This window comes from Salmo salar, chromosome ssa07 (assembly GCF_905237065.1).
Source record: "Salmo salar chromosome ssa07, Ssal_v3.1, whole genome shotgun sequence".
NCBI lineage: Eukaryota > Metazoa > Chordata > Actinopteri > Salmoniformes > Salmonidae > Salmo > Salmo salar.
In genome coordinates this window covers 62,436,032-62,460,583 of record NC_059448.1, presented here as the reverse complement: position 1 = coordinate 62,460,583, position 24,552 = coordinate 62,436,032, and the positions used below count along the sequence as shown (strand labels likewise).

The 24,552-nt window shown below is 42.2% G+C and overlaps 1 protein-coding gene across 2 annotated transcripts in view; it reads left to right on the top strand.

Moving 5' to 3' along the window:
* The window catches only part of LOC106609731 (leucine-rich repeat-containing G-protein coupled receptor 5), a 193,826-nt gene that overhangs the window by 92,189 nt on the left and 77,085 nt on the right, over window positions 1–24,552 (top strand). For both annotated transcript variants that reach the window (XM_045722416.1, XM_045722415.1), the window contains exon 4: window positions 16,137–16,208. In XM_045722416.1, coding sequence (XP_045578372.1) covers window positions 16,137–16,208 — 72 coding nt within the window. The remainder of the gene's footprint in view (window positions 1–16,136; window positions 16,209–24,552) is intronic.

Genomic DNA, 24,552 nt, shown 5'->3' with positions numbered 1-24,552 from the left:
GCTATATAAATACACACAGTCTACCCTACAGCTACAGGCTATATAAATACACAGTCTACCCTACAGCTACAGGCTATATAAATACACAGTCTACCCTACAGCTACAGGCTATATTAATACACAGTCTACCCTACAGCTACAGGCTATATTAATACACAGTCTACCCTACAGCTACAGGCTATATAAATACACAGTCTACCCTACAGCTACAGGCTATATTAATACACAGTCTACCCTACAGCTACAGGCTATATTAATACACACAGTCTACCCTACAGCTACAGACTATATTAATACACAGTCTACCCTACAGCTACAGACTATATTAATACACAGTCTACCCTACAGCTGCAGGCTATATTAATACACAGTCTACCCTACAGCTACAGGCTATATTAATACACAGTCTACCCTACAGCTACAGACTGTATTAATACACAGTCTACCCTACAGCTACAGACTATATTAATACACACAGTCTACCCTACAGCTACAGACTATATTAATACACAGTCTACCCTACAGCGACAGGCTATATTAATACACAGTCTACCCTACAGCTACATGCTATATTAATACACAGTCTACCCTACAGCTACAGGCTATATTAATACACATTCTACCCTACAGCTACAGGCTGTATAAATACACAGAGTCTTCCCTACAGCTACACGCTATATTAATACACAGTCTACCCTACAGCTACAGGCTATATTAATACACAGTCTACCCTACAGCTACAGGCTATATTAATACACAGTCTACCCTACAGCTACAGGCTATATTAATACACATTCTACCCTACAGCTACAGGCTATATAAATACACAGTCTACCCTACAGCTACAGGCTATATACATACACAGAGTCTACCCTACAGCTACAGACTATGTAAATACACAGTCTACCCTACAGCTACAGACTATATAAATACACAGTCTACCCTACAGCTACAGGCTATATTAATACACATTCTACCCTACAGCTACAGGCTATATTAATACACAGTCTACCCTACAGCTACAGACTATATTAATACCCAGTCTACCCTACAGCTACAGGCTATATTAAAACACAGTCTACCCTACAGCTACAGGTTATATTAATACACAGTCTACCCTACAGCTACAGGCTATATAAATACACAGTCTACCCTACAGCTACAGGCTGTATAAATACACAGTCTACCCTACAGCTACAGGCTATATTAATACACAGTCTACCTTACAGCTACAGGCTATATAAATACACACAGTCTACCCTACAGCTACAGGCTATATTAATACACAGTCTACCCTACAGCTACAGACTATATTAATACACAGTCTACCCTATAGCTACAGGCTATATTAATACACAGTCTACCCTACAGCTACAGGCTATATTAATACACAGTCTACCCTACAGCTACAGGCTATATTAATACACAGTCTACCCTACAGCTACAGGCTATATAAATACACAGTCTACCCTACAGCAACAGGCTATATTAATACACAGTCTACCCTACAGCTACAGGCTATATAAATACACAGTCTACCCTACAGCTACAGGCTATATTAATACACAGTGTACCCTACAGCTACAGGCTATATTAATACACAGAGTCTACCCTACAGCTACAGGCTATATAAATACACACAGTCTACCCTACAGCTACAGGCTATATTAATGCACAGTCTACCCTACAGCAACAGACTATATTAATACACACAGTCTACCCTACAGCTGCAGGCTATATTAATACACATTCTACCCTACAGCTACAGACTATATAAATACACAGCCTACCCTACAGCAACAGGCTATATTAATACACACAGTCTACCCTACAGCTACAGGCTATATAAATACACAGTCTACCCTACAGCAACAGGCTATATTAATACACAGTCTACCCTACAGCTACAGGCTATATAAATACACACAGTCTACCCTGCAGCTGCAGGCTATATAAATACACAGTCTACCCTACAGCTACAGGCTATATAAATACACACAGTCTACCCTACAGCAACAGGCTATATTAATACACAGTCTACCCTACAGCTACAGGCTATATAAATACACACAGTCTACCCTACAGCTACAGGCTATATAAATACACAGTCTACCCTACAGCTACAGGCTATATTAATACACAGTCTACCCTACAGCTACAGGCTATATTAATACACAGTCTACCCTACAGCTACAGGCTGTATTAATACACAGTCTACCCTACAGCTACAGGCTATATAAATACACAGTCTACCCTACAGCTACAGGCTATATTAATACACAGTCTACCCTACAGCTACAGGCTATATTAATACACAGTCTACCCTACAGCTACAGGCTATATTAATACACAGTCTACCCTACAGCTACAGGCTATATTAATACACAGTCTACCCTACAGCTACAGGCTATATTAATACACAGTCTACCCTACAGCTACAGACTATATTAATACACAGTCTACCCTACAGCTACAGACTATATTAATACACACAGTCTACCCTACAGCTACAGGCTATATTAATACACAGTCTACCCTACAGCTACAGGCTATAATAATACACAGTCTACCCTACAGCTACAGGCTATATTAATACACAGTCTACCCTACAGCTACAGGCTGTATTAATACACATTCTACCCTACAGCTACAGGCTATATTAATACACAGTCTACCCTACAGCTACAGGCTATATTAATACACAGTCTACCCTACAGCTACAGGCTATATTAATACACATTCTACCCTACAGCTACAGGCTATATTAATACACATTCTACCCTACAGCTACAGGCTATATAAATACACAGAGTCTACCCTACAGCTACAGGCTATGTAAATACACAGTCTACCCTACAGCTACAGGCTATATAAATACACAGTCTACCCTACAGCTACAGGCTATATTAATACACAGTCTACCCTACAGCTACAGGCTATATTAATACACAGTCTACCCTACAGCTACAGGCTATATTAATACACAGTCTACCCTACAGCTACAGGCTATATTAATACACAGTCTACCCTACAGCTACAGGCTATATTAAAACACAGTCTACCCTACAGCTACAGGCTATATTAATACACAGTCTACCCTACAGCTACAGGCTATATAAATACACAGTCTACCCTACAGCTACAGGCTATATTAATACACAGTCTACCCTACAGCTACAGGCTATATTAATACACAGTCTACCTTACAGCTACAGGCTATATAAATACACACAGTCTACCCTACAGCTACAGGCTATATTAATACACAGTCTACCCTACAGCTACAGGCTATATTAATACACAGTCTACCCTACAGCTACAGGCTATATTAATACACAGTCTACCCTACAGCTACAGGCTATATTAATACACAGTCTACCCTACAGCTACAGGCTATATTAATACACAGTCTACCCTACAGCTACAGGCTATATAAATACACAGTCTACCCTACAGCTACAGGCTATATTAATACACAGTCTACCCTACAGCTACAGGCTATATAAATACACAGTCTACCCTACAGCTACAGGCTATATTAATACACAGTCTACCCTACAGCTACAGGCTATATTAATACACAGAGTCTACCCTACAGCTACAGGCTATATAAATACACAGTCTACCCTACAGCTACAGGCTATATTAATACACAGTCTACCCTACAGCTACAGGCTATATTAATACACACAGTCTACCCTACAGCTACAGGCTATATTAATACACAGTCTACCCTACAGCTACAGGCTATATTAATACACAGTCTACCCTACAGCTACAGGCTATATTAATACACAGTCTACCCTACAGCTACAGGCTATATTAATACACAGTCTACCCTACAGCTACAGGCTATATAAATACACAGTCTACCCTACAGCTACAGGCTATATTAATACACAGTCTACCCTACAGCTACAGGCTATATTAATACACAGTCTACCCTACAGCTACAGGCTATATTAATACACAGTCTACCCTACAGCTACAGGCTATATTAATACACAGTCTACCCTACAGCTACAGGCTATATAAATACACAGTCTACCCTACAGCTACAGGCTATATTAATACACAGTCTACCCTACAGCTACAGGCTATATTAATACACAGTCTACCCTACAGCTACAGGCTATATTAATACACAGTCTACCCTACAGCTACAGGCTATATTAATACACAGTCTACACTACAGCTACAGGCTATATAAATACACAGTCTACCCTACAGCTACAGGCTATATTAATACACAGTCTACCCTACAGCTACAGGCTATATTAATACACACAGTCTACCCTACAGCTACAGGCTATATTAATACACAGTCTACCCTACAGCTACAGGCTATATTAATACACAGTCTACCCTACAGCTACAGGCTATATTAATACACAGTCTACCCTACAGCTACAGGCTATATTAATACACAGTCTACCCTACAGCAACAGGCTATATTAATACACAGTCTACCCTACAGCTACAGGCTATATTAATACACACAGTCTACCCTACAGCAACAGGCTATATTAATACACAGTCTACCCTACAGCTACAGGCTATATAAATACACAGTCTACCCTACAGCTACAGGCTATATAAATACACAGTCTACCCTACAGCTACAGGCTATATTAATACACAGTCTACCCTACAGCTACAGGCTATATTAATACACAGTCTACCCTACAGCTACAGGCTATATTAATACACAGTCTACCCTACAGCTACAGGCTATATAAATACACAGTCTACCCTACAGCTACAGGCTATATTAATACACAGTCTACCCTACAGCTACAGGCTATATTAATACACACAGTCTACCCTACAGCTACAGACTATATTAATACACACAGTCTACCCTACAGCAACAGGCTATATTAATACACAGTCTACCCTACAGCTACAGGCTATATAAATACACACAGTCTACCCTACAGCTACAGGCTATATAAATACACAGTCTACCCTACAGCTACAGGCTATATAAATACACACAGTCTACCCTACAGCAACAGGCTATATTAATACACAGTCTACCCTACAGCTACAGGCTATATAAATACACAGTCTACCCTACAGCTACAGGCTATATTAATACACAGTCTACCCTACAGCTACAGGCTATATTAATACACAGTCTACCCTACAGCTACAGGCTATATTAATACACAGTCTACCCTACAGCTACAGGCTATATTAATACACACAGTCTACCCTACAGCTACAGGCTATATAAATACACAGTCTACCCTACAGCTACAGGCTATATTAATACACAGTCTACCCTACAGCTACAGGCTATATTAATACACAGTCTACCCTACAGCTACAGGCTATATTAATACACACAGTCTACCCTACAGCTACAGGCTATATTAATACACAGTCTACCCTACAGCTACAGGCTATATTAATACACACAGTCTACCCTACAGCTACAGGCTATATTAATACACAGTCTACCCTACAGCTACAGGCTATATTAATACACAGTCTACCCTACAGCTACAGGCTATATTAATACACAGTCTACCCTACAGCTACAGGCTATATTAATACACAGTCTACCCTACAGCTACAGGCTGTATAAATACACAGTCTACCCTACAGCTACAGGCTATATTAATACACAGTCTACCCTACAGCTACAGGCTATATTAATACACAGTCTACCCTACAGCTACAGGCTATATTAATACACAGTCTACCCTACAGCAACAGGCTATATTAATACACACAGTCTACCCTACAGCTACAGGCTATATAAATACACAGTCTACCCTACAGCAACAGGCTATATTAATACACACAGTCTACCCTACAGCTACAGGCTATATTAATACACACAGTCTACCCTACAGCAACAGGCTATATTAATACACAGTCTACCCTACAGCTACAGGCTATATAAATACACACAGTCTACCCTACAGCAACAGGCTATATTAATACACAGTCTACCCTACAGCTACAGGCTATATTAATACACACAGTCTACCCTACAGCAACAGGCTATATTAATACACAGTCTACCCTACAGCTACAGGCTATATAAATACACACAGTCTACCCTACAGCTACAGGCTATATTAAATACACAGTCTACCCTACAGCTACAGGCTATATTAATACACAGTCTACCCTACAGCTACAGGCTATATTAATACACAGTCTACCCTACAGCTACAGGCTATATTAATACACAGTCTACCCTACAGCTACAGGCTATATAAATACACAGTCTACCCTACAGCTACAGGCTATATTAATACACAGTCTACCCTACAGCTACAGGCTATATTAATACACACAGTCTACCCTACAGCTACAGGCTATATTAATACACACAGTCTACCCTACAGCAACAGGCTATATTAATACACAGAGTCTACCCTACAGCTACAGGCTATATAAATACACACAGTCTACCCTACAGCTACAGGCTATATAAATACACAGTCTACCCTACAGCTACAGGCTATATAAATACACACAGTCTACCCTACAGCTACAGGCTATATTAATACACACAGTCTACCCTACAGCTACAGGCTATATTAATACACACAGTCTACCCTACAGCTACAGGCTATATAAATACACAGTCTACCCTACAGCAACAGGCTATATTAATACACAGTCTACCCTACAGCTACAGGCTATATTAATACACACAGTCTACCCTACAGCAACAGGCTATATTAATACACAGTCTACCCTACAGCTACAGGCTATATTAATACACACAGTCTACCCTACAGCAACAGGCTATATTAATACACAGTCTACCCTACAGCTACAGGCTATATAAATACACACAGTCTACCCTACAGCTACAGGCTATATAAATACACAGTCTACCCTACAGCTACAGGCTATATAAATACACACAGTCTACCCTACAGCAACAGGCTATATTAATACACAGTCTACCCTACAGCTACAGGCTATATAAATACACACAGTCTACCCTACAGCTACAGGCTATATAAATACACAGTCTACCCTACAGCTACAGGCTATATTAATACACAGTCTACCCTACAGCTACAGGCTATATTAATACACAGTCTACCCTACAGCTACAGGCTATATTAATACACAGTCTACCCTACAGCTACAGGCTATATAAATACACAGTCTACCCTACAGCTACAGGCTATATTAATACACAGTCTACCCTACAGCTACAGGCTATATTAATACACACAGTCTACCCTACAGCTACAGACTATATTAATACACACAGTCTACCCTACAGCAACAGGCTATATTAATACACAGTCTACCCGACAGCTACAGGCTATATTAATCACACAGTCTACCCTACAGCTACAGGCTATATTAATACACAGTCTACCCTACAGCTACAGGCTATATAAATACACACAGTCTACCCTACAGCAACAGGCTATATTAATACACAGTCTACCCTACAGCTACAGGCTATATAAATACACAGTCTACCCTACAGCTACAGGCTATATTAATACACAGTCTACCCTACAGCTACAGGCTATATTAATACACAGTCTACCCTACAGCTACAGGCTATATTAATACACAGTCTACCCTACAGCTACAGGCTATATTAATACACACAGTCTACCCTACAGCTACAGACTATATTAATACACAGTCTACCCTACAGCTACAGACTATATTAATACACAGTCTGCCCTACAGCTACAGGCTATATTAATACACAGTCTACCCTACAGCTACAGGCTATATTAATACACAGTCTACCCTACAGCTACAGACTATATTAATACACAGTCTACCCTACAGCTACAGACTATATTAATACACACATTCTACCCTACAGCTACAGACTATATTAATACACAGTCTATCCTACAGCTACAGGCTATATTAATACACAGTCTACCCTACAGCTACAGGCTATATTAATACACAGTCTACCCTACAGCTACAGGCTATATTAATACACATTCTACCCTACAGCTACAGGCTGTATAAATACACAGAGTCTACCCTACAGCTACAGGCTATATTAATACACAGTCTACCCTACAGCTACAGGCTATATTAATACACAGTCTACCCTACATCTACAGGCTATATTAATACACAGTCTACCCTACAGCTACAGGCTATATTAATACACAGACTACCCTACAGCTACAGGCTATATAAATACACAGTCTACCCTACAGCAACAGGCTATATTAATACACAGTCTACCCTACAGCTACAGGCTATATAAATACACAGTCTACCCTACAGCTACAGGCTATATTAATACACAGTCTACCCTACAGCTACAGGCTATATTAATACACAGAGTCTACCCTACAGCTACAGGCTATATAAATACACAGTCTACCCTACAGCAACAGGCTATATTAATACACAGTCTACCCTACAGCTACAGGCTATATTAATACACACAGTCTACCCTACAGCAACAGGCTATATTAATACACAGTCTACCCTACAGCTACAGGCTATATTAATACACACAGTCTACCCTACAGCAACAGGCTATATTAATACACAGTCTACCCTACAGCTACAGGCTATATAAATACACACAGTCTACCCTGCAGCTACAGGATATATAAATACACAGTCTACCCTACAGCTACAGGCTATATAAATACACACAGTCTACCCTACAGCAACAGGCTATATTAATACACAGTCTACCCTACAGCTACAGGCTATATAAATACACACAGTCTACCCTACAGCTAGAGGCTATATAAATACACAGTCTACCCTACAGCTACAGGCTATATTAATACACAGTCTACCCTACAGCTACAGGCTATATTAATACACAGTCTACCCTACAGCTACAGGCTATATTAATACACAGTCTACCCTACAGCTACAGGCTATATAAATACACAGTCTACCCTACAGCTACAGGCTATATTAATACACAGTCTACCCTACAGCTACAGGCTATATTAATACACACGGTCTACCCTACAGCTACAGACTATATTAATACACAGTCTACCCTACAGCTACAGACTATATTAATACACAGTCTACCCTACAGCTGCAGGCTATATTAATACACAGTCTACCCTACAGCTACAGGCTATATTAATACACAGTCTACCCTACAGCTACAGACTATATTAATACACAGTCTACCCTACAGCTACAGACTATATTAATACACACAGTCTACCCTACAGCTACAGACTATATTAATACACAGTCTACCCTACAGCTACAGGCTATATTAATACACAGTCTACCCTACAGCTACAGGCTATATTAATACACAGTCTACCCTACAGCTACAGGCTATATTAATACACATTCTACCCTACAGCTACAGGCTGTATAAATACACAGAGTCTTCCCTAGAGCTACACACTATATTAATACACAGTCTACCCTACAGCTACAGGCTATATAAATACACAGTCTACCCTACAGCTACAGGCTATATAAATACACACAGTCTACCCTACAGCAACAGGCTATATTAATACACAGTCTACCCTACAGCTACAGGCTATATAAATACACACAGTCTACCCTACAGCTACAGGCTATATAAATACACAGTCTACCCTACAGCTACAGGCTATATTAATACACAGTCTACCCTACAGCTACAGGCTATATTAATACACAGTCTACCCTACAGCTACAGGCTATATTAATACACAGTCTACCCTACAGCTACAGGCTATATAAATACACAGTCTACCCTACAGCTACAGGCTATATTAATACACAGTCTACCCTACAGCTACAGGCTATATTAATACACACAGTCTACCCTACAGCTACAGACTATATTAATACACAGTCTACCCTACAGCTACAGACTATATTAATACACAGTCTACCCTACAGCTGCAGGCTATATTAATACACAGTCTACCCTACAGCTACAGGCTATATTAATACACAGTCTACCCTACAGCTACAGACTATATTAATACACAGTCTACCCTACAGCTACAGACTATATTAATACACACAGTCTACCCTACAGCTACAGACTATATTAATACACAGTCTACCCTACAGCGACAGGCTATATTAATACACAGTCTACCCTACAGCTACATGCTATATTAATACACAGTCTACCCTACAGCTACAGGCTATATTAATACACATTCTACCCTACAGCTACAGGCTGTATAAATACACAGAGTCTTCCCTACAGCTACACGCTATATTAATACACAGTCTACCCTACAGCTACAGGCTATATTAATACACAGTCTACCCTACAGCTACAGGCTATATTAATACACAGTCTACCCTACAGCTACAGGCTATATTAATACACATTCTACCCTACAGCTACAGGCTATATAAATACACAGTCTACCCTACAGCTACAGGCTATATACATACACAGAGTCTACCCTACAGCTACAGACTATGTAAATACACAGTCTACCCTACAGCTACAGACTGTATAAATAAACAGTCTACCCTACAGCTACAGGCTATATTAATACACATTCTACCCTACAGCTACAGGCTATATTAATACACAGTCTACCCTACAGCTACAGACTATATTAATACCCAGTCTACCCTACAGCTACAGGCTATATTAAAACACAGTCTACCCTACAGCTACAGGTTATATTAATACACAGTCTACCCTACAGCTACAGGCTATATAAATACACAGTCTACCCTACAGCTACAGGCTGTATAAATACACAGTCTACCCTACAGCTACAGGCTATATTAATACACAGTCTACCTTACAGCTACAGGCTATATAAATACACACAGTCTACCCTACAGCTACAGGCTATATTAATACACAGTCTACCCTACAGCTACAGACTATATTAATACACAGTCTACCCTATAGCTACAGGCTATATTAATACACAGTCTACCCTACAGCTACAGGCTATATTAATACACAGTCTACCCTACAGCTACAGGCTATATTAATACACAGTCTACCCTACAGCTACAGGCTATATAAATACACAGTCTACCCTACAGCAACAGGCTATATTAATACACAGTCTACCCTACAGCTACAGGCTATATAAATACACAGTCTACCCTACAGCTACAGGCTATATTAATACACAGTGTACCCTACAGCTACAGGCTATATTAATACACAGAGTCTACCCTACAGCTACAGGCTATATAAATACACACAGTCTACCCTACAGCTACAGGCTATATTAATGCACAGTCTACCCTACAGCAACAGACTATATTAATACACACAGTCTACCCTACAGCTGCAGGCTATATTAATACACATTCTACCCTACAGCTACAGACTATATAAATACACAGCCTACCCTACAGCAACAGGCTATATTAATACACACAGTCTACCCTACAGCTACAGGCTATATAAATACACAGTCTACCCTACAGCAACAGGCTATATTAATACACAGTCTACCCTACAGCTACAGGCTATATAAATACACACAGTCTACCCTGCAGCTGCAGGCTATATAAATACACAGTCTACCCTACAGCTACAGGCTATATAAATACACACAGTCTACCCTACAGCAACAGGCTATATTAATACACAGTCTACCCTACAGCAACAGGCTATATTAATACACAGTCTACCCTACAGCTACAGGCTATATAAATACACACAGTCTACCCTACAGCTACAGGCTATATAAATACACAGTCTACCCTACAGCTACAGGCTATATTAATACACAGTCTACCCTACAGCTACAGGCTATATTAATACACAGTCTACCCTACAGCTACAGGCTATATTAATACACAGTCTACCCTACAGCTACAGGCTATATAAATACACAGTCTACCCTACAGATACAGGCTATATTAATACACAGTCTACCCTACAGCTACAGGCTATATTAATACACAGTCTACCCTACAGCTACAGACTATATTAATACACAGCCTACCCTACAGCTACAGGCTATATTAATACACAGTCTACCCTACAGCTACAGGCTATATTAATACACAGTCTACCCTACAGCTACAGACTATATTAATACACAGTCTACCCTACAGCTACAGACTATATTAATACACACAGTCTACCCTACAGCTACAGACTATATTAATACACAGTCTACCCTACAGCTACAGGCTATAATAATACCCAGTCTACCCTACAGCTACAGGCTATATTAATACACAGTCTACCCTACAGCTACAGGCTATATTAATACACATTCTACCCTACAGCTACAGGCTGTATAAATACACAGAGTCTTCCCTACAGCTACACGCTATATTAATACACAGTCTACCCTACAGCTACAGGCTATATTAATACACAGTCTACCCTACAGCTACAGGCTATATTAATACACAGTCTACCCTACAGCTACAGGCTATATTAATACACATTCTACCCTACAGCTACAGGCTATATAAATACACAGTCTACCCTACAGCTACAGGCTATATACATACACAGAGTCTACCCTACAGCTACAGACTATGTAAATACACAGTCTACCCTACAGCTACAGACTATATAAATACACAGTCTACCCTACAGCTACAGGCTATATTAATACACAGTCTACCCTACAGCTACAGGCTATATTAATACACAGTCTACCCTACAGCTACAGACTATATTAATACACAGTCTACCCTACAGCTACAGGCTATATTAATACACAGTGTACCCTACAGCTACAGGCTATATTAATACACAGAGTCTACCCTACAGCTACAGGCTATATAAATACACACAGTCTACCCTACAGCTACAGGCTATATTAATGCACAGTCTACCCTACAGCAACAGACTATATTAATACACACAGTCTACCCTACAGCTGCAGGCTATATTAATACACATTCTACCCTACAGCTACAGACTATATAAATACACAGCCTACCCTACAGCAACAGGCTATATTAATACACACAGTCTACCCTACAGCTACAGGCTATATAAATACACAGTCTACCCTACAGCAACAGGCTATATTAATACACAGTCTACCCTACAGCTACAGGCTATATAAATACACACAGTCTACCCTGCAGCTGCAGGCTATATAAATACACAGTCTACCCTACAGCTACAGGCTATATAAATACACACAGTCTACCCTACAGCAACAGGCTATATTAATACACAGTCTACCCTACAGCAACAGGCTATATTAATACACAGTCTACCCTACAGCTACAGGCTATATAAATACACACAGTCTACCCTACAGCTACAGGCTATATAAATACACAGTCTACCCTACAGCTACAGGCTATATTAATACACAGTCTACCCTACAGCTACAGGCTATATTAATACACAGTCTACCCTACAGCTACAGGCTATATTAATACACAGTCTACCCTACAGCTACAGGCTATATAAATACACAGTCTACCCTACAGATACAGGCTATATTAATACACAGTCTACCCTACAGCTACAGGCTATATTAATACACAGTCTACCCTACAGCTACAGGCTATATTAATACACAGCCTACCCTACAGCTACAGGCTATATTAATACACAGTCTACCCTACAGCTACAGGCTATATTAATACACAGTCTACCCTACAGCTACAGACTATATTAATACACAGTCTACCCTACAGCTACAGACTATATTAATACACACAGTCTACCCTACAGCTACAGACTATATTAATACACAGTCTACCCTACAGCTACAGGCTATAATAATACCCAGTCTACCCTACAGCTACAGGCTATATTAATACACAGTCTACCCTACAGCTACAGGCTATATTAATACACATTCTACCCTACAGCTACAGGCTGTATAAATACACAGAGTCTTCCCTACAGCTACACGCTATATTAATACACAGTCTACCCTACAGCTACAGGCTATATTAATACACAGTCTACCCTACAGCTACAGGCTATATTAATACACAGTCTACCCTACAGCTACAGGCTATATTAATACACATTCTACCCTACAGCTACAGGCTATATAAATACACAGTCTACCCTACAGCTACAGGCTATATACATACACAGAGTCTACCCTACAGCTACAGACTATGTAAATACACAGTCTACCCTACAGCTACAGACTATATAAATACACAGTCTACCCTACAGCTACAGGCTATATTAATACACAGTCTACCCTACAGCTACAGGCTATATTAATACACAGTCTACCCTACAGCTACAGGCTATATTAATACACAGTCTACCCTACAGCTACAGACTATATTAATACACAGTCTACCCTACAGCTACAGGCTATATTAAAACACAGTCTACCCTACAGCTACAGGTTATATTAATACACAGTCTACCCTACAGCTACAGGCTATATAAATACAAGTCTACCCTACAGCTACAGGCTGTATAAATACACAGTCTACCCTACAGCTACAGGCTATATTAATACACAGTCTACCTTACAGCTACAGGCTATATAAATACACACAGTCTACCCTACAGCTACAGGCTATATTAATACACAGTCTACCCTACAGCTACAAACTATATTAATACACAGTCTACCCTACAGCTACAGGCTATATTAATACACAGTCTACCCTACAGCTACAGGCTATATTAATACACAATCTACCCTACAGCTACAGGCTATATTAATACACAGTCTACCCTACAGCTACAGGCTATATAAATACACAGTCTACCCTACAGCAACAGGCTATATTAATACACAGTCTACCCTACAGCTACAGACTATATTAATACACAGTCTACCCTACAGCTACAGACTATATTAATACACAGTCTACCCTACAGCTACAGGCTATATTAATACACAGTCTACCCTACAGCTACAGGCTATATTAATACACAGTCTACCCTACAGCTACAGGCTATATTAATACACATTCTACCCTACAGCTACAGGCTGTATAAATACACAGAGTCTACCCTACAGCTACAGGCTATATTAATACACAGTCTACCCTACAGCTACAGGCTATATTAATACACAGTCTACCCTACAGCTACAGGCTATATTAATACACAGTCTACCCTACAGCTACAGGCTATATTAATACACATTCTACCCTACAGCTACAGGCTATATAAATACACAGTCTACCCTACAGCTACAGGCTATATACATACACAGAGTCTACCCTACAGCTACAGACTATGTAAATACACAGTCTACCCTACAGCTACAGACTATATAAATACACAGTCTACCCTACAGCTACAGGCTATATAAATACACAGTCTACCCTACAGCTACAGGCTATATAAATACACAGTCTTCCCTACAGCTACAGGCTATATAAATACACAGTCTACCTTACAGCTACAGGCTATATAAATACACAGTCTACCCTACAGCTACAGGCTATATTAATACACAGTCTACCCTACAGCTACAGGCTATATAAATACACAGTCTACCCTACAGCTACAGGCTATATTAATACACAGTCTACCCTACAGCTACAGGCTATATAAATACACAGTCTACCCTACAGTTACAGGCTATATTAATACACAGTCTACACTACAGCTACAGGCTGTATAAATACACAGTCGACCCTACAGCTACAGGCTATATTAATACAAAGTCTACCCTACAACTGTTCTGTGTCTGTGTCAGTGTCACCTCTCTCTGATAGATGTAAAAGCATCTGTGTTCTGTGTTCTGTGTTCTGTGTCATCTCTCTCTGATAGATTTAAAAGGGTCTGTGTTCTGTGTCACCTCTCTCTGATAGATTTAAAAGGGTCTGTGTTCTGTGTCATCTCTCTCTGATAGATTTAAAAGGGTCTGTGTTCTGTGTCACCTCTCTCTGATAGATTTAAAAGGGTCTGTGTTCTGTGTCATCTCTCTCTGATAGATTTAAAAGGGTCTGTGTTCTGTGTCATCTCTCTCTGATAGATTTAAAAGGGTCTGTGTTCTGTGTCACCTCTCTCTGATAGATTTAAAAGGGTCTGTGTTCTGTGTCATCTCTCTCTGATAGATTTAAAAGGGTCTGTGTTCTGTGTCACCTCTCTCTGATAGATTTAAAAGGGTCTGTGTTCTGTGTCACCTCTCTCTGATAGATTTAAAAGGGTCTGTGTTCTGTGTCACCTCTCTCTGATAGATTTGGTGTAAGTCATAAAGAGCTTTTCAGGTGCGCCATCAGTTTTCTTCCCGCTGTCCTGACGATCTCTTGCGTTTTATATTCCCATGCAGGATGCTTCAGAACAACCAGCTACGACGGGTTCCAGGTGAAGCCCTTCAGAACCTCAGGAACCTCCAGTCTCTGTGAGTGTCGATCTACTTCCTCCTCCACCATCGCTGCTGCCCCGTCGAAATTAAAGAAGCTCTCTTTTCAATAGGAATGAGCCTCCCTTCTCACTACCTTTCTCCTCTCTCTCTCTCTCTGTCTCTCTCTCTCTCTCTCTCTCTCTCTCTCTCTCACTCTCTCTCTCTCTCTCTTAATTCAATTTAAGGGCTTTATTGGCATGGGAAACATATGTTAACATTTCCAATGCAAGTGAAATAGATAATAACAAAAGTGAAATAAACAATAAAAAATTAACAGTAAATATTACACTCACAAAGTTTCCAAAAGAATAAAGACATTTCAAATGTCATATTAAGTCTACAGTATATACAGTGTTGTAATGATGTGCAAATAGTTAAAGTACAAAATGGAAAATAAATAAACATAAATATGGGTTGTATTTACAATGGTGTTTGTTCTTCACTGGTTGCCCTTTTCTTGTGGCACCAGGTCACAAATCTTGCTGCTGTGATGGAACACTGTGGTAATTCTTTGTGGGTTTGTGTAATCTGAGGGAAATATGTGAAGTGCAGCTCAGTTTCCACCTCATTTTGTGGGCAGTGTGCATATAGCCTCGTCTTCTCTTGAGAGCCAGGTCTGCCTACGGCGGCCTTTCTCAATAGCAAGGCTATGCTCACTGAGTCTGTACATAGTCAAAGCTTTCCTTAATTTTGGGTCAGTCACAGTGGTCAGGTATTCTGTCACTGTGTACTGTCTGTTTAGGGCCAAATAGCATTCTAGTTTGCTCTGGTTGTTTTGTAAATTCTTTCCAATATGTCAAGTAATTATCTTTTTGTTTTCTCATGATTTGGTTGGGTCTAATTGTGTTGCTGTCCTGGGGCACTGTGGGGTCTGTTTGTGTTTATGAACAGAGCCCCAGGACCAGCTTGCTTAGGGGACTCTTCTCCAGATTCATCTCTCTGTAGATGATGGCTTTGTTATGGAAGGTTTGGGAATCACTGCCTTTTAGGTGGTTGTAGAATTTAACGTATCTTTTCTGGATTTTGATCATTAGCGGGTATCGGCCTAATTCTGCTCTGCATGCATTATTTGGTGTTCTACGCTGTACACGGAGGATATTTTTGCAGATTTCTGCATGCAGAGTCTCAATTTGGTGTTTGTCCCATTTTGTGAATTCTTGGTTGGTGAGCGGACCCCAGACCTCACAACCATAAAGGGCAATGGGTTCTATAACTGATTGCAAGTATTTTTAGACATATCCTAATTCTCTCTCTCTCGCTCTCTCTCTCTCTCTCTCTCTCTCTCTCTCTCTCTCTCTCTCTCTCTCTCTCTCTCTCTCTCTCTCTCTCTCTCTCTCTCTCTCTCTCTCTCTCTCTCTCTCTCTCTCTCTCTCTCTCTCTCTCTCTCTCTCTCTCTCTCTCTCTCTCTCTCTCTCTCTCTCTCTCTCTCTCTCTCTCTCTCTCTCTCCCTCTCTCTCTCCCTCTCTCTCTCCCTCTCTCTCTCCCTCTCTCTCTCCCTCTCTCCATAAGTGGCCTGGACTGTTAATTAGCATATGAAATGGGGCTGGGAGAAAGAAACGGGGACTGATGGGGTTGGAGGGGTGGGAGAGGTGTGTGTGCTTGTGTGTTCGTGCATTTGTGTTTGTTCGTGTGTGTGCGTGTGTTCTTGTGTGTGTAAAATGGGGTGGGGAGGTACAGAGAGAGTTGGAATGAAGAGTTTAAATCAATGTGGGCCCATAGAGAGAGCCTTACCTTTGATCAGCGGAGAAAGAAGAGACGAAGAAGCGGGGAGATAGGAAGGAGAACTGAATGCAGATTGTCTTTCACTGGAGTCCCTTCTCTTCTCTTTACCTTCCTCCTCCTCTCGCTTCCCTTCTCTTTACCTTCCTCCTCCTCTCTCCTTCCCCCTACTCTCTCCATCCCTCCTCCTCTCCTTCCTCCTCCTCTCTCCTTTCTCCTCCTCTCTCCCTTCTCTTCTCTTTACCTTTCCCCTCCTCTTTCCTTCCTCCTCCTCTCTCCTTTCTCCTCCTCTCTCCCTTCTCTTTACCTTTCTCCTCCTCTCTCCTTTCCCCTCCTCTCTCCTTCCTCCTCCTCTCTCCTTCCCCCTCCTCTCTCCCTTCTCTTCTCTTTACCTTTCCCCTCCTCTCTCCTTTCTCCTCCTCTCTCCTTCCCCCTCCTCTCTCTTCCCCCTCCAAATGCACGTGGATTATCAGTCTAAGATCACATTCATTAATAAGCATTGTCCCATACGGCGTCTGTCTCGCTCAGAGCAGGTTGGCAGGGAGAACAGAGCAGCTGTTGTTACCTCAACAGGTCTGAATGTGTGTTGTACAGACAGAGTGGCTGGCTCCTAAATGGTACTATAGGGCTCTGGTCAAAAGCAGTGTGCTATAAAGGGAATAGGGCTCTGGTCAAAAGCAGTGCACTATAAAGGGAATAGGGCTCTGGCCAAAAGCAGTGCACTATAAAGGGAATAGGGTGCCATTTGGGATCCAACTAGTATCTTCAGTAACAGTGGTCTTCAGTAACAGTAGTCTTCAGTAACATTGGTCTTCAGTAACAGTAGTCTTCAGTAACAGTGGTCTTCAGTAACAGTGGTCTTCAGTAACATTGGTCTTCAGTAACAGTGGTCTTCAGTAACATTGGTCTTCAGTAACAGTAGTCTTCAGTAACAGTGGTCTTCAGTAACAGTGGTCTTCAGTAACAGTAGTCTTCAGTAACTGTGGTCTTCAGTAACATTGGTCTTCAGTAACAGTAGTCTTCGGTAACAATGGTCTTCAGTAACAGTAGTCTTCAGTAACAGTAGTCTTCAGTAACAGTGGTCTTCAGTAACAGTGGTCTTCAGTAACAGTAGTCTTCAGTAACAGTAGTCTTCAGTAACAGTGGTCTTCAGTAACAGTGGTCTTCAGTAACAGTGGTCTTCAGTAACAGTAGTCTTCAGTAACAGTGGTCTTCAGTAACAGTGGTCTTCAGTAACAGTAGTCTTCAGTAACAGTGGTCTTCAGTAACAGTAGTCTTCAGTAACAGTAGTCTTCAGTAACAGTAGTCTTCAGTAACAGTAGTCTTCAGTAAGATTTAAGGGACAGTTCCTTTTGGGCTCTTTTGTTTCCTAAATGTTGTCTTCGGAGCGAAGGGAGAGTCGGAGTGGCGGAGGGAGAGTCAGAGGGGTGAAGGGGTGAAGGGAGGGTCGGAGAGAGAGTCAGAGTGGCGGGAGGAGGTTGAAAGGATGGGGAAGAGTGCCTCAACTTTGAAGAAATGAAAGACCCACTATAAATCTTTTCTTCCTCTGAGTGACAGTTGGTTTTCAGAAGAAGACAGTTGATTGAGCTGCTGTACAGATGCTCTCTGGGATACGTTGGACAATTTAACTGATTTGGAGCAGTTTCCCTTCAATGGTGTTTTGTGTCCTCTGAACAAAATATTAGAAAAATAAACCAATAAAATCAGAGAGAAGATGATGCAGTGGACTCGACTATAATTTAATAGCTGTATCTTAGTACAGTTACACAAACCTTGAAACAATGAATTAAACGGTGAATAACTGGCCGATAAATGTCCATCTGCTGATGGCTCTTCCTCCGAGACGTTGTTGAAAGAGTTATGTTGTGGAGCGTCTGCAGGCTGCTAGGGCGGAGGACTACCAAACACCTCTGAGACGTTGTTGAAAGAGTTATGTTGGGAGCGTCTGCAGGCTGCTAGGGCGGAGGACTACCAAACACCTCCGAGACGTTGTTGAAAGAGTTATGTTGGGGAGCGTCTGCAGGCTGCTAGGGCGGAGGACTACCAAACACCTCTGAGACGTTGTTGAAAGAGTTATGTTGGGGAGCGTCTGCAGGCTGCTAGGGCGGAGGACTACCAAACACCTCTGAGACGTTGTTGAAAGAGTTATGTTGGGGAGCGTCCGCAGGCTGCTAGGGCGGAGGACTACCAAACACCTCTGAGACGTTGTTGAAAGAGTTATGTTGGGGAGCGTCCGCAGGCTGCTAGGGCGGAGGACTACCAAACACCTCTGAGACGTTGTTGAAAGAGTTATGTTGGGGAGCGTCCGCAGGCTGCTAGGGCGGAGGACTACCAAACACCTCTGAGACGTTGTTGAAAGAGTTATGTTGGGGAGCGTCCGCAGGCTGCTAGGGCGGAGGACTACCAAACACCTCCGAGACGTTGTTGAAAGAGATATGTTGGGGAGCGTCCGCAGGCTGCTAGGGCGGAGGACTAACAAACACCTCTGAGACGTTGTTGAAAGAGTTATGTTGGGGAGCGTCTGCAGGCTGCTAGGGGCGGAGGACTACCAAACACCTCTGAGACGTTGTTGAAAGAGTTATGTTGGGGAGCGTCCGCAGGCTGCTAGGGCGGAGGACTACCAAACACCTCTGAGACGTTGTTGAAAGAGTTATGTTGGGGAGCGTCCGCAGGCTGCTAGGGCGGAGGACTAACAAACACCTCTGAGACGTTGTTGAAAGAGTTATGTTGGGGAGCGTCCGCAGGCTGCTAGGGCGGAGGACTAACAAACACCTTTTCAGCCACGCAGGACTGACACACAACACACAACCAGTGAATTGATAGATAACAATGGCTGCCTCAATTGACCTTTCATCTTTTTCTCTGGGCTGTGGGAAGAGGTTACAAAGCCAGGGAGGAGGGACAGGGAGAGGATTACAGAATCCCCTTTCAACCCAACGACAAACAAGACTGACATCTCAGCTCACATTTCCAGTCGGGCTGGGTGGGGCGGAGGAGGGGGGGTAGCTCTCCACCAGGTAGCTCTCCTCTCTTATCGTCTCAGACCGGAGACAGGAGCAGACAGCAGGCAGTGGGTTGGAACGAGCATTTGTCTCCTCAGACAATGTGTCTGTTTTCAGTCTGAAAGCGTTATTGTTTAGGTGCAGGATAATTACAGACGTGACTGGCTCCTGACTGACTGACCCTTTAAAGGAAGACAACCTGACCTTCATACGGGAGACAGGCAGGCGAACAGACAGACAAGCAAACTGACAGGCAGGCAGGCAGACAGGAGTCTTGTGCTCTCTGATCACCAGAACAGATCAGATCAGACCCGATCAGAGAAGACCAGACCAGAGAAGACCAGATTAGACTAGATCAGACCAGAGAAGACCAGACCAGAGCTGAGAAGAGCAGAGCCAAGAAGACCAGATCAGAGAAGACCAGACCAGAGAAGACCAGATCACACCAGAAAAGACCAGACCAGAGAAGACCAGACTAGACTAGATCAGACCAAAGAAGACCAGACCAGAACAGACCAGAGAAGACCAGAACACATTAGACCAGACCAGAGAAGACCAGACCAGAGAAGACCAGAGAAGACCAGACCAGAGAAGACCAGAGCCGAGAAGACCAGAGCCGAGAAGACCAGAGCCGAGAAGACCAGAGCCGAGAAGACCAGAGCCGAGAAGACCAGAGCTGAGAAGACCAGAGCCGAGAAGACCAGAGCCGAGAAGACCAGAGCCGAGAGAAGACCAGAGCCGAGAAGACCAGAGCCGAGAAGACCAGACCAGAGAAGACCAGACCAAAGTGTAGTGGCAGGCTGAGTCTTTCTGTCTCTGCCAGGTTTAGATCACAGAGCTGGATCTCTGCAAGAAACGTCAACATAAAATTCTTCCTGAGCAAGCATGGACCTCCTGGCTCTGAGACGTGTCTCCTCCCCTCCTCCCTTCCCCCCCCCTCCACAAATATACATCTACATCTTAGGACTCTGCAGAGCTCTCCGTGATGGTGGAAATGTGATCCGCACCATATTTACTAAACACGCTTCTGTCAACAATTTAAAGTGAAAATACACAAATGGCGTAAATGAGTTGGAGAGAGAGGGAAGGGCTAAATACCCAGCCGTGTTTATCAGTGGAATGACAGTTGTTCTCTGCTCCCTCACGCAGTGTGTGTGTGTGTGTGTGTGTGTGTGTGTGTGTGTGTGTGTGTGTGTGTGTGTGTGTGTGTGTGTGTGTGTGTGTGTGTGTGTGTGTGGTCAGGACCCCCCCCCCCATCCATACACACTCTCACACACATGATGTGGTCTGAATCAACCACCCAAGGATGTTGTGTGTGTGTGAGAGGGTGCTGGAGGGTTCAAGGCAAAGGTGTTATTCTGCAGTTAATGAGAGCTGCCGTCTCTCACACTGCAGTGTGTTACTGAGAGCTGCCGTCTCTCACACTGAAGTGTGTTACTGAGAGCTGCCGTCTCTCACACTGCAGTGTGTTACTGAGTGCTGCCGTCTCTCACACTGCAGTGTGTTACTGAGAGCTGCCGTCTCTCACACTGCAGTGTGTTACTGAGTGCTGCCGTCTCTCACACTGCAGTGTGTTACTGAGAGCTGCCGTCTCTCACACTGCAGTGTGTTACTGAGATCTGTAAGCAGACGGACCACTCCTGAACATCCCACCCACCCCACCCCAACCTCACTCCTTCCCCCGCCTCCCTCTCCCATCAACCCCTGCTCTCCTCTCCTCTCACCCATCCCAACAGCCAGGCAGATGTGCCCCTCCTTGGGGAATTTTGATTGGATGAAGCGGAGTCTAAAGTTTCCACTCGGACCACCTTGTGAGCCAGAGTTATGAGGAGGGAGCTTTTCCTCGGCTACCATCCTGCCGTCCGTCCACCTCCGACGGAAGCCCCTTTGCTATATAAAGAGAAATAAACCAGAACAATATCCTCCTATATTCCAAATAGCTCAGTCAAACCATTTATACAGGTGATGTTACAGCCTGTGAGCTTCACTATTTAACATGGATTCCGTTTCCTTCCTGGAGAGAATGAATCCATGTCAATAGCCTCTATATAACAAATAGCCCAACTGTATACTTATAGGTGATACAACAGCCAATCAGCTATACGTTCTCCTCCGTTCTTCCCTTTCCTCTTCCTGAGTGAATGAGTTGTATTCTGTTTATCTCTCTCCTCCTCCTGAGTGAATGAGTTGTATTCTGTTTATCTCTCCTCCTCCTGAGTGAATGAGTTGTATTCTGTTTATCTCTCCTCCTCCTTAGTGAATGAGTTGTATTCTGTTTATCTCTCTCCTCCTCCTTAGTGAATGAGTTGTATTCTGTTTATCTCTCTCCTCCTTAGTGAATGAGTTGTATTCTGTTTATCTCTCCTCCTCCTGAGTGAATGAGTTGTATTCTGTTTATCTCTCTCCTCCTCCTTAGTGAATGAGTTGTATTCTGTTTATCTCTCTCCTCCTCCTTAGTGAATGAGTTGTATTCTGTTTATCTCTCTCCTCCTCCTTAGTGAATGAGTTGTATTCTGTTTATCTCTCCTCCTCCTGAGTGAATGAGTTGTATTCTGTTTATCTCTCTCCTCCTTAGTGAATGAGTTGTATTCTGTTTATCTCTCTCCTCCTCCTTAGTGAATGAGTTGTATTCTGTTTATCTCTCTCCTCCTCCTTAGTGAATGAGTTGTATTCTGTTTATCTCTCTCCTCCTCCTTAGTGAATGAGTTGTATTCTGTTTATCTCTCTCCTCCTCCTGAGTGAATGAGTTGTATTCTGTTTATCTCTCTCCTCCTCCTTAGTGAATGAGTTGTATTCTGTTTATCTCTCTCCTCCTCCTTAGTGAATGAGTTGTATTCTGTTTATCTCTCTCCTCCTCCTTAGTGAATGAGTTGTATTCTGTTTATCTCTCTCCTCCTCCTTAGTGAATGAGTTGTATTCTGTTTATCTCTCTCCTCCTCCTTAGTGAATGAGTTGTATTCTGTTTATCTCTCTCCTCCTCCTTAGTGAATGAGTTGTATTCTGTTTATCTCTCTCCTCCTCCTTAGTGAATCAGTTGTATTCTGTTTATCTCTCTCCTCCTCCTTAGTGAATCAGTTGTATTCTGTTTATCTCTCTCCTCCTCCTGAGTGAATGAGTTGTATTCTGTTTATCTCTCTCCTCCTCCTTAGTGAATGAGTTGTATTCTGTTTATCTCTCTCCTCCTCCTTAGTGAATGAGTTGTATTCTGTTTATCTCTCTCCTCCTCCTTAGTGAATGAGTTGTATTCTGTTTATCTCTCTCCTCCTCCTTAGTGAATGAGTTGTATTCTGTTTATCTCTCTCCTCCTCCTTAGTGAATGAGTTGTATTCTGTTTATCTCTCTCCTCCTCCTTAGTGAATGAGTTGTATTCTGTTTATCTCTCTCCTCCTCCTTAGTGAATGAGTTGTATTCTGTTTATCTCTCTCCTCCTCCTTAGTGAATGAGTTGTATTCTGTTTATCTCTCTCCTCCTCCTTAGTGAATCAGTTGTATTCTGTTTATCTCTCTCCTCCTCCTTAGTGAATCAGTTGTATTCTGTTTATCTCTCTCCTCCTCCTTAGTGAATGAGTTGTATTCTGTTTATCTCTCTCCTCCTCCTTAGTGAATGAGTTGTATTCTGTT